This window comes from Falco punctatus, assembly GCF_963210335.1.
Source record: "Falco punctatus genome assembly, chromosome: 5".
In the NCBI taxonomy this organism is placed as follows: domain Eukaryota; kingdom Metazoa; phylum Chordata; class Aves; order Falconiformes; family Falconidae; genus Falco; species Falco punctatus.
Genome location: NC_137584.1, coordinates 28,246,553 through 28,262,608, shown reverse-complemented (window position 1 = coordinate 28,262,608; position 16,056 = coordinate 28,246,553). Strand labels below are relative to the sequence as shown.

General features: G+C 42.3%; 1 protein-coding gene across 4 annotated transcripts in view; it reads left to right on the top strand.

Moving 5' to 3' along the window:
- Window positions 1-2,315: 2,315 nt before the first annotated feature.
- Window positions 2,316-16,056, top strand: part of KIDINS220 (kinase D interacting substrate 220) — an 81,011-nt gene continuing 67,270 nt past the window's right edge. Inside the window, exons 1-3 of one of the 4 annotated variants that reach the window (XM_080387845.1) lie at window positions 2,316-2,691; window positions 5,471-5,596; window positions 9,825-9,974. In XM_080387845.1, the coding sequence (XP_080243971.1) occupies window positions 9,867-9,974 (108 nt within the window). In that variant the 5' untranslated portion in view covers window positions 2,316-2,691; window positions 5,471-5,596; window positions 9,825-9,866. The remainder of the gene's footprint in view (window positions 2,692-5,470; window positions 5,597-9,824; window positions 9,975-16,056) is intronic. The other 3 variants (XM_080387844.1, XM_080387847.1, XM_080387846.1) reach the window with 3 other exon arrangements.

The window sequence follows — 16,056 nt, the reverse complement described above, 5'->3', positions numbered from 1 at the left end:
GATCCAATCCTCTTCAGCATCTTCACTAATGGTCTGGATGATGAGGCTGGGCAAACACTCAGCAAGTTTGCTGGTGACACCAAACTGGGAGGTGTGGTTAATACACCAGAAGGTCATGAGGCTACCCAGAGGGCTGGAGAAATGGGCTGACACGAACCTCATGAAGTTCAACAAGGGGAAATGAAAAGTCCTGCAACTGGAGAGGGGTAATCTCATGCACCAGCATGTGCTGGTAGCCACCCAGCTGGAAAGCAGCTTTGCAAGGAAGGATGTTGGGGTCCTGGTGGTCACCATGCTGAACATAAGCCATCAACATGCCCTTGCTGCAAAGAAGGTGCCTCCAAAGGCCTCTTCCAAACATAACCATTCTGTGAAATCCTATAGGAGATGTAATAGCTGGAAAGAGAAAATTGCTTGGAAGAAATTTTTTGTCAGATTATATGCTGTGCTGCAGCGGTTTACAAACATCAAAATCTATTGCCTTTTAAAAAAGTATCATAAAAATCAAGTATTTCTATACACTGGAAGATTTCTACTCAGACCTCAGTGTCACTTAAACAATATTAATGATATGACAAAAGTTTTTGGGGACAACTGTTATTTATATGCCTTAACAACAAAAGGTATTTGATGAGAAATGGACTGCTTTGTGTGAAATCCTAATGCTATTAGATTCCAGTTTTAACTCTTCAGTGGGACCATATTTCATTGTCTATGTGAATTAATCACTGGAGGGAAAGCGTTCCTAGTGTAAGCGTAGGGTACAAATAGAAGAGTGCAAGAATATCAGGAGTTGGACTGATGTGTAGCAAAAGGGGAAGAAAGAGAAGAACCATACAGAAAAGTCTGCCTTCTCTGCCTCTGTATGCCTAGTGTGTGTACAATTCCTTCATACATAGGAGGGAAGGAGATACTGTGGTGTGAGAACACAGCTAACACCTGATGGGTGGAAATGCTGTAATACTGGAATAAGGATTTGGGTGATGAGATCATTAATTGAGGGATTAATATGCATTTTAATGTAAACTTTGAAAAAGTAATATTTGAAAATGTTTGAAAATCCATAAAATCTTAAGAGACTAAAATAAGCACTTTTATCAGACTAACTTCTTTTATGCACATTAGATTACATGAATGCTTGAAACATTAGGACCACTCATCCTTGTGCATTGGCCTTTATGCATACATTCAGGTGGTACAGAGTGAGCACTTCTCAGCCTGAGGATTCATTCATCCTCCATCTGTTCACATTGGACTTCTATTATGTAAATAAGAAGAATGTGCTTTATCTCCTTCATTTGTCCCAGTTTTTCAGCTGAATCTGTGTTTCAGTGCAAGATCTAAGTGGATTTAGCTTTTGGTTTTCATAGCTTGCTCTTTTGCTTTGTATTAATGACTTCTGTCTTTAGTCTATCTGGGTGTGAAGAATTTCTTAGGAGAAATCAGGTTTAAAGTGGGCAAAAGCATTTGCAGTGTGCTTTCTGGTTTTAAGTATTTGGGAATATACAGGAAGCACTGTCAGATGTTTTTTTCAGAGGCTCACAGTCATGGCCCTCTAGAGAGATGGAAGATCTCAGTTTTGTAAAGATTTTAAATTAACGCTTTGACCCTTGGGAATCGGTAATGGTTGAAATAAGCAGGCAGATGGGGGCTATGCTCCTTTCCCCTTGCTGGTTTCTTGCCATCCTGGGTTTAAGCTAGGTTCAGTGATCTCTTGTGGAGACTTTATTGCTGCAGTCATTAGAGAGCATTATCTGTCATCCCGTTATCCAAATGAATTAAAGACATGTCTATTGTCATGGGTTTGGACTGTGCTGAAGATGGAAGTGACCTTTAGCAGTCACTGGATGCATTTTTATCACAGAAAGTACAGACTGAAGAACCGCAAAACATGTTGGAATTGGCACTGTGATGCTCTGGCCACACACAGCCCAGCCCAGGCCATGAGGTGAATATTGAAACTAGCCGGGAAGCTGCCCGGGCAGCTGGCCTGCGGGAGAGGTCTGGCAGAAGCTGGTGGATCTCAAAGTTTGGGGTGAGGTGAGATTTGTTTCTTTTATTTGTGTCTTTTTTTTCCCCTTCCCCACCTTCACCACAGCCGTCCTCACCTTCGGTTTGAAAACCAGCTTTCGTTGGCCCATCTGTCAGGCGGCAGCCGTTAACAAAACCTTATTTTTCCCCTGTTTTCTTTCAGAAAGCAGCCTGCGGGTCACTGCCAGGTGCCCTGCGGAGCGCTGCCGCCGCTGCGGGGAGGGGTGCCCCGCTCCGCGCAGCCCCCTCAGGCACCGCCCGCTCCCGCCCTTCCCGCCGCGGCGCGGATGACTCGCTGCCGCCAGGGCTCCCGGGCAGGGTTTTTTGTTTGGGTCCCCGTTATTAGCGGCTTCTATGCGGTTACTAGCGCGCCGGCCCCGCGGGGCTGTCCAACGCGAGGCTCTGGGTGCCTGCGCGGCGCCCCCCGGCCGGCCGCCCCCGGGCTGGGCGCTGAGCGGGTCCGGGCGATGGCCGCCCTCCCCCATGGCGCTGGGCGGGGCCGCCCCTAGCCCACGTGACCGGCGCGGAGCGGGCGGAGGGAGGTAAGATGGCCGCTGCCGCCGGGGGAACGTGAGGAGCGCTCGGGGCCGCCGCCACCTTGTCAGCCTCCGGCTGGGCCCGGGGAGCCGCCCGCAGGGGCCGAGTCCGTCCGACCGCGGGGTGAGTGGCCACAGGAAGGCGGAGAACGGGGCGGCGCGGGCCGGGCGCGGAAGGACGGGGGAAGGGCACGGGGGAGGGGGCGCTCCTGGCTGCCAAACAAAGGGCGGCCGCGGGTCCCCCGCCGCTGCCGCCCGTCCCCCACCGCTGCCGCCCCTCACGGTGGCGGGGCCCGGGGGCTGGAGGGGGCAACGGTGGGGTTGTGGGCGCGGCCCCCTCCCGCCCGAGGCCGGGCTGGGCCGGAGGGCCGAGGGGCGGGAGCGACGGTGCCCGGGCCGCTCCACCCTGGCCGGCCCCGGGGCGGCGGCAGCGCCGTGTGCGACCGGCGGACGGGGCGCTGGGGGGCGGGGGCGGCTTCCCGGCGGTGAAACGGCCCGTGGGGTGCCGCGGGCACGGTCCGGTGCCGCTGTCAGCGCCGCCTCGTGCGCCGTTTTTTACTCCCTTTGTTAACTTGGAAAGACGGGTACGAGCCCGACCCGTTAGCGAAGTTTGGCACCTGATTTCCGAGGTGACGAATCACGGAACGATTGAGGCTGCGAGGGACCCCCGCAGGTCACCTGTCCTACCCCCTGCTGTGGCAGGGCCGCGTCCAGCCAGCTTCTGTGTGTCTGCAGGGAGAGAGCCGCCACAGCCTCCCTGTGGGCAACCTGTGCCGGTGCTGGGTCACCCTCACCCTGACAAAGTGTCCCCTGATGCCCAGACAGCTCCTCCTGCCATTCAGGAGCCCCTTGCCTCTGCTGCTGTCACTGGGCACCGCTGAAGAACTTGAGTAGCAAAACGTCTTCAGAATAGGGCTTTGCTACTTCTCACGTGTGCTTAAAAATTGGTTGGGAAATGAGATTTCCTATCTGTAACTTCTGACAGGAGAAATAATACAATAATTCTGGAAAAGTGTTTGAATTATGGGATTAGCTGACAACCCATCGCACCCCCCCATCAAATAGTAAAGAAGTGGAAAGCTAAAAAGGAGGGGGTTTTAATCAGGTTATAATGTGTAAGGGAATATGTGTGTTTGTCTGCTGGATAGGCATTTGTTCTCTGTTCTGCAGTGGTGGTTATTCAGAGTAACTTGGTTAATAAGAAACTCACATCTACTTGAAATCCTATGCAACTACATCTTATAAAATGTGACCTTAAAAATTTAAAAATCTTATTAACAAAGATCTCCATTACACAACTGACTTTTTTCTTAGGTGAAATACTCTAAAAGTTAGGTTTTCTTTCAAAGGGTTTGTGTCTGTGACTAACAAACCCTTGATTTTATGATCACAGAAACACGTTGGCTTTATGGTATTGCGTAAGATGATGTAGACTTTCTTGCAATGCTTGTGTGTGTTTTATACAGGTTTTAACAGAATTGGTTTATATTGGTTGGTATAATTTCTTGGAAAACTTAATATTGGCATCTGTTTCTATTTACTTTCTTTTATTTGAAGTATTTAAAAGCTGAAATAGTGTTTTGTCAAACTGAGCTTTTTGTATTCCTGTGTACAGGAATTGAATTTTGTCTTAGAAATCAGATATTCTTAGCAATACCGTATTGCTCATTGACCATATTTATATTCCATTTTAAAGGTACATTAGTTTCTCTGATAAGGTTTAAATCCTGTGGTCAGATAATTCACAACCCCCTTCTTTTAACTCGTCTTTTTAACTAGGATAGAACATGGACGTATCTGATAGTTGCTGTCAGATGATAATGGTGACTCCTTATTTTTCCAGTCTTTCGGATGTAATCCCCAGTCTCGGTTGTTTTGTTTTAAAAAACATTTTAAAAAAGCCCTCTCACTACAATATTTTGAAACAATTGTTGCCTAGAGTGCCTAAGGTGGAAAAGAATTACTTATGTATCTCCAGTTTCCTGTATTTCTTACTGTGTACTGTGATAACAGTTACAACCATAGGGACCTCCTTTTGCGCAAACTTTTTTTAGTTCTGTTGGTTAAGGGTTTCAAAATAACAAAGTCTGCATGTGTATCTTTAGTTACCTTTTGTGTCTTTTTATATTTTCTAATTATGCTGTTTGTTCTTTAATGTGAAGTAACAAACAAATAGGGTAATGTATTAAAATGTTTCTCATCTGGATAACAGGAGTGTGGCTAAGAGAAGAAGAATAAATGTTTCCAGATAAATAAGGAAAAGACGAAAACTGGCATAAGGTCATTAGTCATACTGGAGCTTCAGGGACTGGAGGAGAGCTGTGGGTATAGACTATTTATGGAAACTTAGATTTTATTTATATAACATAAATATAACATATAGATGTTATTTCTTTCTGCCAATGAATACCAGAAATTAGTATTTTAGAGACTCACTTCAACTGTTTCGAAAATTTGTTCTTTAAACAGAATCCTGGTTGACTCAGTCCCTATAGAAAGAATAGTTAAAAAATATTTACTTCTTCACATAATGCCTGACTTGTGATCTCTTAATGCTTATGAAGTATGTCCATTAGCAAGTGTTTACGATAAGGTGTCATCAAGGATAGGTAATGTTTGTATTAGCAAGATTCTCTGCAGCGTGAGTAAAGGTGACGTTCCAACATGTTTTTGAGTTCTTTATGCCATCATGAAGTATAAAAATGTTTGAGAATATGAAATTTATTTCTGTTAGTCTTTTATAATAAATTTTATATCTACATTTCTTCTGTATTCCATACTTCTTTAAATTCTATTTTGGAAATGTGGCATTTCCAGTTCTTAAGAGTGACATACTGCATGTTTCGGTATCTGATTTGTACATGCCCAGATTTCAGTGGCACTGTAATTACTTTCTTTTACAGTTAACTGAAAGATCTGCCACAGTACTGCATGTTGGGAAGGTAGCTTTTGTGTCTGGAAATAGAAGGAAACATGTTAAAAAGAAGGTGTCAATTTCTGCATTGTATGATGAAAAGTATGAATTTTATGTAAGTCACTACAATCTTTATTATAAACAAAACAAGAAAAGAAAGTCTTCTCAATAAGGCTAGTGTTTGTTGACTGGTTTTGATATTCATCAGTAAGCACAGCTCACACAGTAAAAAAATTATGGGTGAGAGCTATGAAAAAGATGGTGATATTTGGAAAATTTAGCGTAATAATAATTTTTTCACGTAGTTAGAAGCTGATACAAGATTCTGAGAGTACATTAAGTATCTGCAGATTTGAGTTATCAGAACCTCTGTTGTCAGTATTGGAGTAGCTGAGAGAAACTAAATTCTTGTAAATCAGCAAATTTTTGCAGTCCTTCCAAAACAGTGATAACGTCTGCTTCAGCTGAGGATGTGAGCGCCTTACAAAAACAGGTTAATCCTTGTGCAAACATTACCTTCACCTGAGCATTTGTGCTCTTAGAATATCTTTTCATAGTTCTTGGCGTATTGTTAGTCTTGTAAAATACCAGGATTTGGTGCCTGGGGGCATTGTGAGATTTTTTTCAAGCTTGGAAGTTTGGATTGTGAATAAAGAGCTGGTTCATGGGCTGGGAATCAGCTCACTTTGGTGGGAGGAAAAAAACACCCCAGCATTAATCCTTACAGGTAAGGGGATCAGTTTCCAGATGGGCTCTTGATTTTCCACTAGACTTAATGAAATTTGGCAGGGATTAAGTTCTCATCCTTTATTTTGGTAAAGGATATGCTACTGAGGTGTTTTTGTTCTAGGGTTCTTTGTTCTGAGAAGGGTATGAATATGTATTTCAGGAGCTTTTTCCATTGGAGGGGCCAGAACAGAGTTACTTACCTAGATAGAGACTGTGCCTCAGTCTCAGTTCAAAGCAGTTATGATAATTTGAAAGAAGTCTTAAGTATTGGAAGAAATTTTAGTGTCCAGCACCCATATGGACTTTGGGTGCTTAATTTTCATAACATAAATCTTACTTACTAAAAAGGCGGACTCTGTCTGTGCTCTAATTTATATTGGCTTGGTGTCATGAATGAAAACATCATGAATGAACTTCAGCCTATTTTCGGGTATGTTTATTGTTCTTGGGGGAATGCTTCCAAAAATCATACCACCAACCTTGTTTACATATATTTTGTTGGTACGGTGGTGGGGTTTTTTTTGTCGTTTTTTCTTTTTTTCTTTCTTTATTTTGCTGGGTTTATTAAAGGATGAGAACAATACTAACACATAGATTAACCTCGTGAATTCAGGTTGCATTTTAAATGGAAATTTCTGTTGCTGACTCTATAAACAGTGCTTTCCTAAAGCCCTCCAATGATACTAATCTTTTGGATGCTCCGAGAAGCTCACCTGAACAATGGCAAATGGAAGCATGAGGATATGAAATTCATAATATCCAATTTTGTTCTTTTTTTTATAAAATAGACATAAAATATCAATTCTAAGAAGGGGATATGTGACAGTGAAGCATAGGGGACAAAGAATATTAATATGCTTGGAGGTGCTTCAGCCCTACAAAACTTTTATCATTTTTAAAAGTAATATTAACATGGAGTTAGTGCAGCTCTGGATGTGTCATTGGCATCAGCTATTTCGCTGTTAGGCAAAGGTTTGAGTTGCCTCTATAAGGATTCAGATCTATATAAAGGTAGAAGCTGTGCTGTCATGATAACTGGGAGTTCAAGTAATGATTTGTGAAGCAGGATACAGATCTGTAGTGCAGCGGGGCTGCGTCTGCCCTTTTGAAATATCACAGTAGGGAAAATCAAGGGAAAAATCTTTGAGGAGGAAGCAAGGCCAAATACTTTTTCTCACTAGCTCAGAATTAATTGGTGAAATTTTGATAGCAACTGCATAGCGTAAATCACTTGGTGAAACATTGTCATGTTTTACTGGTGATATTAAATCTTTTCAGTTTAGTATTTGGTATGGAACATAGCATGGGGGTTTAAGGTACAGCTACAGGAGAGAAGGTGGGATGCTGCACAGGGAAATCAGAAAATGTGGTAGCAGTGGAGCTAGTGGCAAGTCATATTTCATGAATTTCTGTCAAAATATGTAAAAATGTATGGGAGGAATTCACATGCCTGCATGTGAATATCTAAACAACGTTCTAGGTGCTGGAGAATATCAGACATCTGCATAGGGCTGTAAGATACTGGTGCAGGCCATAAAGGGGGTGGACTGTTCTGGACTGGCAGCTGAATGCCAGGCAAGATGCTGACTTTTCTGGTGGTTTTGTATCTGAAATAGCAGTAGGAGCCTGTGTGTGGGCACTGAGTCACTACAGTCACTGTTCCTTTTCAACCTCTCATTTTTGGCATAGTTTAGGATTTTTAAAGTTTGCAACCTCTCAATTAGCTCTTCATTCTACTGAAAAAAAAAAATAAAGACAGTTATGTGACACCACTGTTGTTCACCCCCCTTTGCATGACAGTACTTTTAACTATGCAGTAAACATTACAGACTTTTTGTATTCTTAGTTTATTTATAACTTCCTTGTGGTAGAGACTGGCTGTTTGTGCAGTGTCCAGTAAAACTTGCTGGCCTTTGTATGTCAAATCTAGATATTTTTTGAACTGATTCTAGATTTGAGTTTTAAATAATGTCTGAATGATATGATTAGCTTTGTGAATTTTTGCTTGGTATGTGGGCATTCAGAGCATGGAGAGTCCAGGTGCGTAAATCCTATTTGGAATTTATCCTTTAAGCTGCAACCTGGATTTTAAGCCCAAATTTAACAGTGGGAGTCACAGTCCAACCTTTTCCTCTCTTCTTCCTCTCATGCTCTTCTGTTTGCATGCCTAAAATGTATGGTTTATTTTGTCGTTAAGCATTCGTGTGTTCCTAAAGTTCTTCTAGATGTACCCAGAGCTGCTGTCAACTGAACTGGGTGTGTTGGCTTCTTTGCTGGCATTTTTATGTGCAAGGCATTTCCATATGCGAGTCATCTGATGGCTGTGGTGCTGCAAGTGGGCTCAGGTTGTGTCTAACATCCTGGCAGCAGCGTGTTTGTCTGTGTTTACTTGCTAAAGGAGAAAGGTTGGTGCAATACTGTTATGGTCTATGTAAGCAGTCTAAAGCTGAAGTAGATTGTTCCATTCAAACAGCTAAATCTAAGCTAACTTCTCCATGCTAAACATTGTGAAGTTCCTGCTGGCTTCCTTTCATTTATTTTTTCTAAAGTTCCATTTTGGTTGGGAGTGCAGAAAAAGTCACTGGATGCTTTTCTGTGAGAATAAAAGTTAGAACATTTGCCTGGGAAAGCGATTGGTCTTTGGCTTCTGCCTGGTAGAGAATAGCCTAACCAGTAGGCTTTAGCTAGCACTAAACTGGAGTTTTTCCTCTGCTGTTACATTGCTATAACACACACAAAAAAGCCAGAGAGACCGTAACTCATGTCATCTACTGGTGAGGAGAAAGGTGGTAGTGGGAAGGGTGGAGTCTTAAATTTAGCCTAATACTTGCTCTGCATCCAGTGAAACTTAATTTAGGTGCAGTGAATAATTTAGCTTCTGGAGCTGTATGCATATAAATTTGGCACAGTAATACTGCTGGTTCTCTGAGCTTACTAGCCAACAGCTTTTTAGGAAGTCTTTAATGGTTCTTAATTGTCTGCATTCAGCAAGAAAAAGCTTTCCTGTCTTGGATACTGGAGGTTAAAAACATGTAATCAGTCGACAGAAGCTATGTTAAGTTTGACTAGCAAGTTAACAATGTGCCACACGCAAGCATTTCTGGATAAAATTGGTGATAACTGATTTAATAAATGGTGTTTCTCAGACTTCCATATGGCTGCAATTTAGATATTATTGCTGTATTCCATAGTGCTGAATAGTGTCAATATTCTGCTTATGTACAGAGAAGACAAGGGTTATATTGTAAATAACTAAGCACATGTAAAGTATGTAACATTTACAGTATTCCTATAATGTTATATATGTAGAAAAAATATGCAAATGAAGACTACTATGCATTCCATTCAAATTACATATGTAGACAATACCTAAGAATTAGAATAAATTCTGTAATTTTCCAAGAACTCAAAAGAGTAAGCAATTGAGTTTTCATTGAAATATAGTGTGTTTCACTGCAATTGTCTCTACAGCGTTTTGATGAGGAGAATGATGGGTATTTCTAGCCAACCAATAACTTATTGGCATGTACAATTCATGGTTTCTAATGTCAAAGGTAACTCTCTTAGCCTTTACTTACATTTTCTTTTTTTTTTTTTTTCCTTTCCTGAAATAGAGGTAAGCTTTGTTACAGAAGCATTTTCAATACTGTGCGAAGATGGCAAGTCTAATGAGTCAGAGTCTGTTGACCTACGTAGAAGAAGGAAATGTTCCTGCTCTGAAAGCACTTCTTGAGAAATGCAGGGATGTAGATGAGAGGAATGAGGTAAGATGATTTTTTGAAAGTTCAGTTTCATATTGCAGCTTATTAGTTATTAGTTGCAGAATGAGTAATTAGTGAGATCACACTGGTTATTTAACGTACAAAATTTCAGTTTTATTTTCAAATGATTGCTTACCTTTGCACAGAGTGTTCAGTCTCTTTCAACATCTCAACATCTTTCATTGCATTTGTTTTCTGAGTGTTCTTCTGAGCTGGAAAATGCAGCTCCATCCTTACGTTGTGAATGAAGATTATACCTGTATTTCCACAACTAGGAATTGTTCCTTAGTTCGCAGATCCAGCTGCATGTGCGTTCTTGCCCCGTCCACTTTGGGGTGAAACCCGGGATAGTAACAACTCTTCCACCACATCCTGGTTTCCAGGCAAGAGAAAGTTTGTTATATGATCCAAATAGAAGCATCTTTGTAATTTACTTTGAGCAGATGCTCATCTGGATGAAAAGACCTGTATCCAAAAAGTTAAGTCTAGATGTAACCAAGAGGATTAAATGACTTTACTGGGATTATGCGGGAAGTCTTGATACACAGTAGAGAGTTTAAATGTGGATTATTCAGAATCCTGTGATAGTGCAATAATTGTTAGTGTCTGATTTGAGCATATTGCCACCACCAATTTAAGCAAATGTGCTGCAGTGCTGTGGTTTCAGTATGCTGCGCTAAAGATTCCTGAGAGTTTCTTGGGAGGTTTGATTCATGCAAATGTCTGTTGCTAGTGACTGTTTACATTGTTTTGCACAATGTTTAAAATTCAGGTTATCTTTATGTACTATTAAGTCTTCTGTGTATTTTACAAATAAGTTTAGATGATTTGATTAATTTGTTTCATCTTCTGTGTAGTTTTTCTGATTTGTAAGCATTTGGACTTTTCTTTCATCTGGATGTGCAACTTGTATCATAAAATTTTATTTTTGTTCTGATTTTCTAAATAGTGTTGTAGATCTGGAACCTTGTCAACTTAACATAGGATATTCAGAGAATCAGATTTGCAGAAAGATTCAGGATAGGAGGGACCTCTGGAGGTCATTGTATTCAGTCTCCTCCAAATTGCAGGACTAACTTCATTGTTATATCAGGTTGCTCAGGGACTTAACAGGCAAAATTTGAAAGTCCCTAAAAGCTTGGAGAACCTGCAGCCTCTCTGGGCAATTCTCCAGTGCTTAACCAGTCTTTGTTTAAAAAGATTTTCCTTATGTTGTATTGGAATATCCTTTGCTGCATCTTGTGGCTGTTGCTTCTTGTCTTCTTGTGTGTCTCTTGAGAAGAATCTGCCTTTGTCTCCGAAGATTCCCCTTCTGTCTAAGTTGGGTAAGACTGATGTTAATGCCCCCTTACTCTTCCGTTTTCCAGACTGAACAAATCCAGCTCTTAGTTTCTGCTTGCATGTCTTGTGTTCCAGTCTCATAACCATCTGAGTGACCCCATTGCTGGACTCTGCAGTTTGTCAATCTCTCTGTTGTTGGGAGCCCAAAATGGGGCATTGTGTTCTGGATTCAGCCTCACCAGTGTTGAGTAGAGGGCTAGCAGTGGTCTTGTTAATGCACCCCAGTATTTGAGTTGCCTTTGTTGCTGCAGGGGCACACTGCTGACTTGTGGCCCTCTTGTCCATTGGGACCCCATGCCTGTTTCTGCAGTGTGGCTCCCCAGGCAGGCATCCCTAGCCAGTACTGTTGCCTGTGGTCAGTCTGTTCCAGTCTCTGCATTTGCCTTTGTTGAACTGCAGAGGGGTTGTCAGGCCTTTTCTCTGAACTGCAGGCATATCAGCTGCTCTCCATAGCTTGGGGCAGTCTGTAAACTTGATTAGAGCGCTTTCTGTTTCATGGTTTGTGTTGATGAAGATGCTACAGTGTTAGCCCCAAATCAAACCCTCCCAGACGAGCATCCGTTACTGTGAACAGTTGGCAATTACCCACTGAGTCTAACAGTCTAGGCAGTTTTTATATGTACCTTACAGTGCATGGAAGAGCGGCTTTCTGATTTTTTTTATTTTTTTTTAAGTCTTCGAAAATGCATGTTTTGTTCTGCTGCGTTGTTTTTTTAAATTTGCATAAGATGGCAGGAATATTTTTGGAAAGAAGTTGAATGGCGTATACCACTCAAAACCAAAAAGCATCATGCAAATGTGAAACCAATGTACAGAATTTAGCCTTACTGTAGTTATCAGTTCTGGCTTCAATTAAGACAGTTTTCTCTCATTGTCGACACATTTATTTCATGCTGTGCATGTGCATATGCTGAGGTAATTGAGATGGGAGAATTTTTGTTTCAGAGTGTTTACTGCATGCCAGGTGGTGAGGTTCATGTGTATCTGAGGAGTAGCTTGTTCCCTCTGCTGGTAATTCCTCTCAACAGCATGGCCAAAATTAGATGGATGGTCTGTGTTGACTTTATCTCAGCAGTGTCACTGCCTTCACCACCTCTTCTAAATTTTACTTCTCTTTTTGATGGGACTAAGTGCACTCCTGGGTTTCAGTAACTGCCTTTTTTGCAGAGATCATTTCCCTGATACTGAATTTTTTCAGTCTTCTGATATATTGCATTGGAGAAGGTAATTTCTGGAGACATGTATGGTTTGCATCACTGTTAAACCCAGGGACAACAACTGTTTGTATGTATCAATGATAAGAGTTTTTTTTAAGTGGTAGCTCTTCACTGGAGTTCAGTGGCATTGAGTGCAAATTCTGTTTCCAGTTCTGGACCTGCCAAGATGTCTTTTCTTCTTGTGTAAAAACAAAATACCAAAATGAGAATGTCAGTGGAGTAGATCTAAAAAGACTTCTGACAAGCCAAGGCTTGCTAGTGGCAGGACCTCCCAGGCTGTAGTGACTTGTCCAATGGTAGGATCACCCACATTGTTACCAACCCTTTATATCTTGGCTGTGATCAGTTGCTGGAAACATTGGGATGTTCCAGTCAGTTTGCGTATGGATGGTTTTTTTGGATTTACACCAGCAGTTGCAGTTAAGTGGAACAAGTCTCAGTCTCTCTGCCTTCTCCCTGCACATCCTTTTCCCTGTGTGCATTCTTCTCTGACACCAGATACATAGATTACTTAACAGCTAATGATAGATGCTTGCCTTGTCTGATACACTTTGATCCTAACAGCCTTCAGTTTCCTTTGATGTGTCTGTCTTTCTGCTTCTCTGCTTTTGATACTGAAGTACTTTATGCATCTTCAATCCTGAATCTTCCATTCTCTCATGGACTGCAAGAGAGAGCTAATCTGTAAGGTAACACTGCTGAATGGTTTCCCTAAAAAGATACAGGTGTTCCTCTTTATAATTTGGATATTCCAATATTTACACTTGGCTGTGATGTACAGATATACAGTACTTGTGAGAAATATAAGCATGTAGTTGTTGTGGAGTGTCTAGACTCCTGGGCAACTTTTGATACTTAATCTAGGTGTCACAGGGATTGTTTCTGTGTTGGTGGAAATCTCCATTATTTGCTAAAACATTGAAACTGTATTTGAGAATCTCCTAGCAAAAAGGGAAGGATGTTTTTAGTACCCCTATAGAAAAGTTTTACATCTGGCTAAGAATACCAGAGCCTAGTCTACAACTGTATGACACGTCTTACAGGAGGGGATCATTTCCTTACCCACAACATCCTCTTGACCAGAGATACTTTTGTTCAGTTTCTGTTACCCACCTGTGGAAGACAACAATCACAATGATAACAATAGTAACTGTTCAGAAGGAGATAAGAAGAATGCTCATGCTAAAATAGGGATTCTATTGTGTATTGCTGAGCACTGTTTGGAAGGGACCTCTGGAGATTACCTAGTCCTGTGTCCTGAGTGGAATTTGCTGCGTCCAGCACAGGGCAGGCCCAGCGTCTTTTCACAGAGGCTCTGTGCAGCTCCCCCAGCTCCAAAGCCTGGACACTTACATTCAGTACAGTGAGGCTCCTGTCTGCCCGTTTCTCCAGCCTGTCAAGGTCCCTCTGGATGGCAGCACAAGCACCTGGTGCATCAGGCACTCCTCCCAGCCTTGTACTGGCTGCAAATGTGCTGAGGGTGCGCTCTGTCCCATTGCCCGGGTCATTAATGAAGGGCCACAGTATTGACCCCTGTGGTACTGCACTAGTGACTGGCCTCCAGCTGGATGTTGTGCTGCTGATCACAACCCTCTGAGCCCAACAGCTGAACCAGTTTCAGTCCACCTCGCTGTCCATTTATCTAGTCCATTCTTCAGTAGTTTGTCTGTGTGGATGTTCTGGGAGACAGTGCCTAAATCCTTGTTAGAGGTGGGCTCAGCAGTATCTCAGCTCTTCATCCACCGAGCCAATGATGCTATCACAGAAGGCAGTCAGATTGGTCAGGCATGATTTCCCAAATCACTTGGCATCTGTATTCCCAAAATATTAATTTGCAAATAAAGAACTCTTCTTAAGGAGCAAAAGTTATGACTGTTCTCTCCTCTGTAGAGCTATTATCTTCTAGAAAATAGTATTTTCCTTCCTCTTGATTTTTTGAGCATTTTAGGGGTTTTTTTGCATCCAGACCTAAATACAGCTGCTTGTTGATACAAAATATACCTTAGGAACTATGCAGGGATACCATTTTGAATGTATAGTGTATGGTTATAACAATATAAACTTATACGAGAGCATAATTTCTTCCTGTAAAAAAATTACACTGTTACATATTAAGTTATATCCTGTCACAAGTAATACTGTTTGTCATCCATAATGTCGTGGGGAAGATTCTGTGAAGTCTGGTTAGGGAGTAGCTCATAGGCTGGAAAGCTTTTTTGAAAGAATCAGTGCATTTCTGTGATTTAATTTTTTTTAATTATTTTGTTCAAAATATATATATAAAGAGCAGAAAGAACTCCACAAATATCTTTATTAATCTTACTGTTAACTGTTTTACTAACAAAGATTAGTGATGTTACTGTGTTTTGATTCTGCATTGATTTTTATTTTTTTCAGGGAAGTTGCTGGTATATAACTCCTAAGATGTAGCTTTTGAATTATTTAGAGACTAGATAATTTGAGTTTTCTATATGGTACAGAGAAAAGACAGAAGAGAGGGCAGGACAAATTCTTTTTGTTTATTAAGCTTGTTGAAACTCACAAATCTACTGTCAAATTTACTAAGTTTTACTTTTCATCATTGTGGTGAGTTGACCCTGGCTGAATGCCAGGTGCCCACCAAAGCTGCTCTATCACTCCCCTCCTCAGCCAGACAGGGGAGAGAAAATGTAACAAAAGGCTCGTGGAATGAGATAAGGACAGGGAGAGATCACTTAGCAGTTACTGTCACAAGCAAAACAGACTCGACTTGGGGAAAATTAGTTTAATTTATTACCGTTCAGATCAGAAAAAATACCTTCTCTGCACCCCTCCCTTCTTCTTGGATTCAACTTTACTCCTGATTTCTTTACGTCCTTCCCCCGAGTGGGGCAGGGGAACAGGGAATGGAGGTTATGGTCAGTTCATCACATGTTGTTTCTGGCACTCCTTCCTCTTCACACTCTTCTCCTGCCCCAGCGTGGGTTCCCTCTCACGGGAGATGGTTCTCCATGAACTTCTCCAGTGTGAGTCCTTCCCATGGGCTGCAGTTCTTCACCAACTGCTCTGCTCCAACATGGGTCCCCCCCATGGGGTGCAAGTCTTTCAGGCACAGACTGCTCCAGCCTGGGCTCCTCTCTGGCGTGGGCCTGCAAGTCCTGCCAGCAAACCTGCTTCCACATAGGCTTCCCGTGAGGTTACAGCCTCCTTTTGGGCATCCACTTGCTTCAGCGTGGATATCTGCTCCGCTGCTAACCTCCACAGCCTGTCTCACCATGGTCTTCACCATGGGCTGCAAGAGTATCTCTACTCAGGTGCCTGGAGCACCTCCTGCCCCTCCTTCTGCACTGACCTGGGGGGCTGCAGAGTTGTTGCTCTCACATACTTTCACTCTTCTCATTGCTGGCACAGATTTATTTCCCCCTCCCCCCTTTTTAATATGCTATCACAGAGGTGCTATCACTATCGCTGGTTAACTTGGCCTGGACCAGTGGTGGGTCCATCTTGGAGCCGGCTGGCGCTGGCTCTGGTGGACGTGAGGGAAGCTT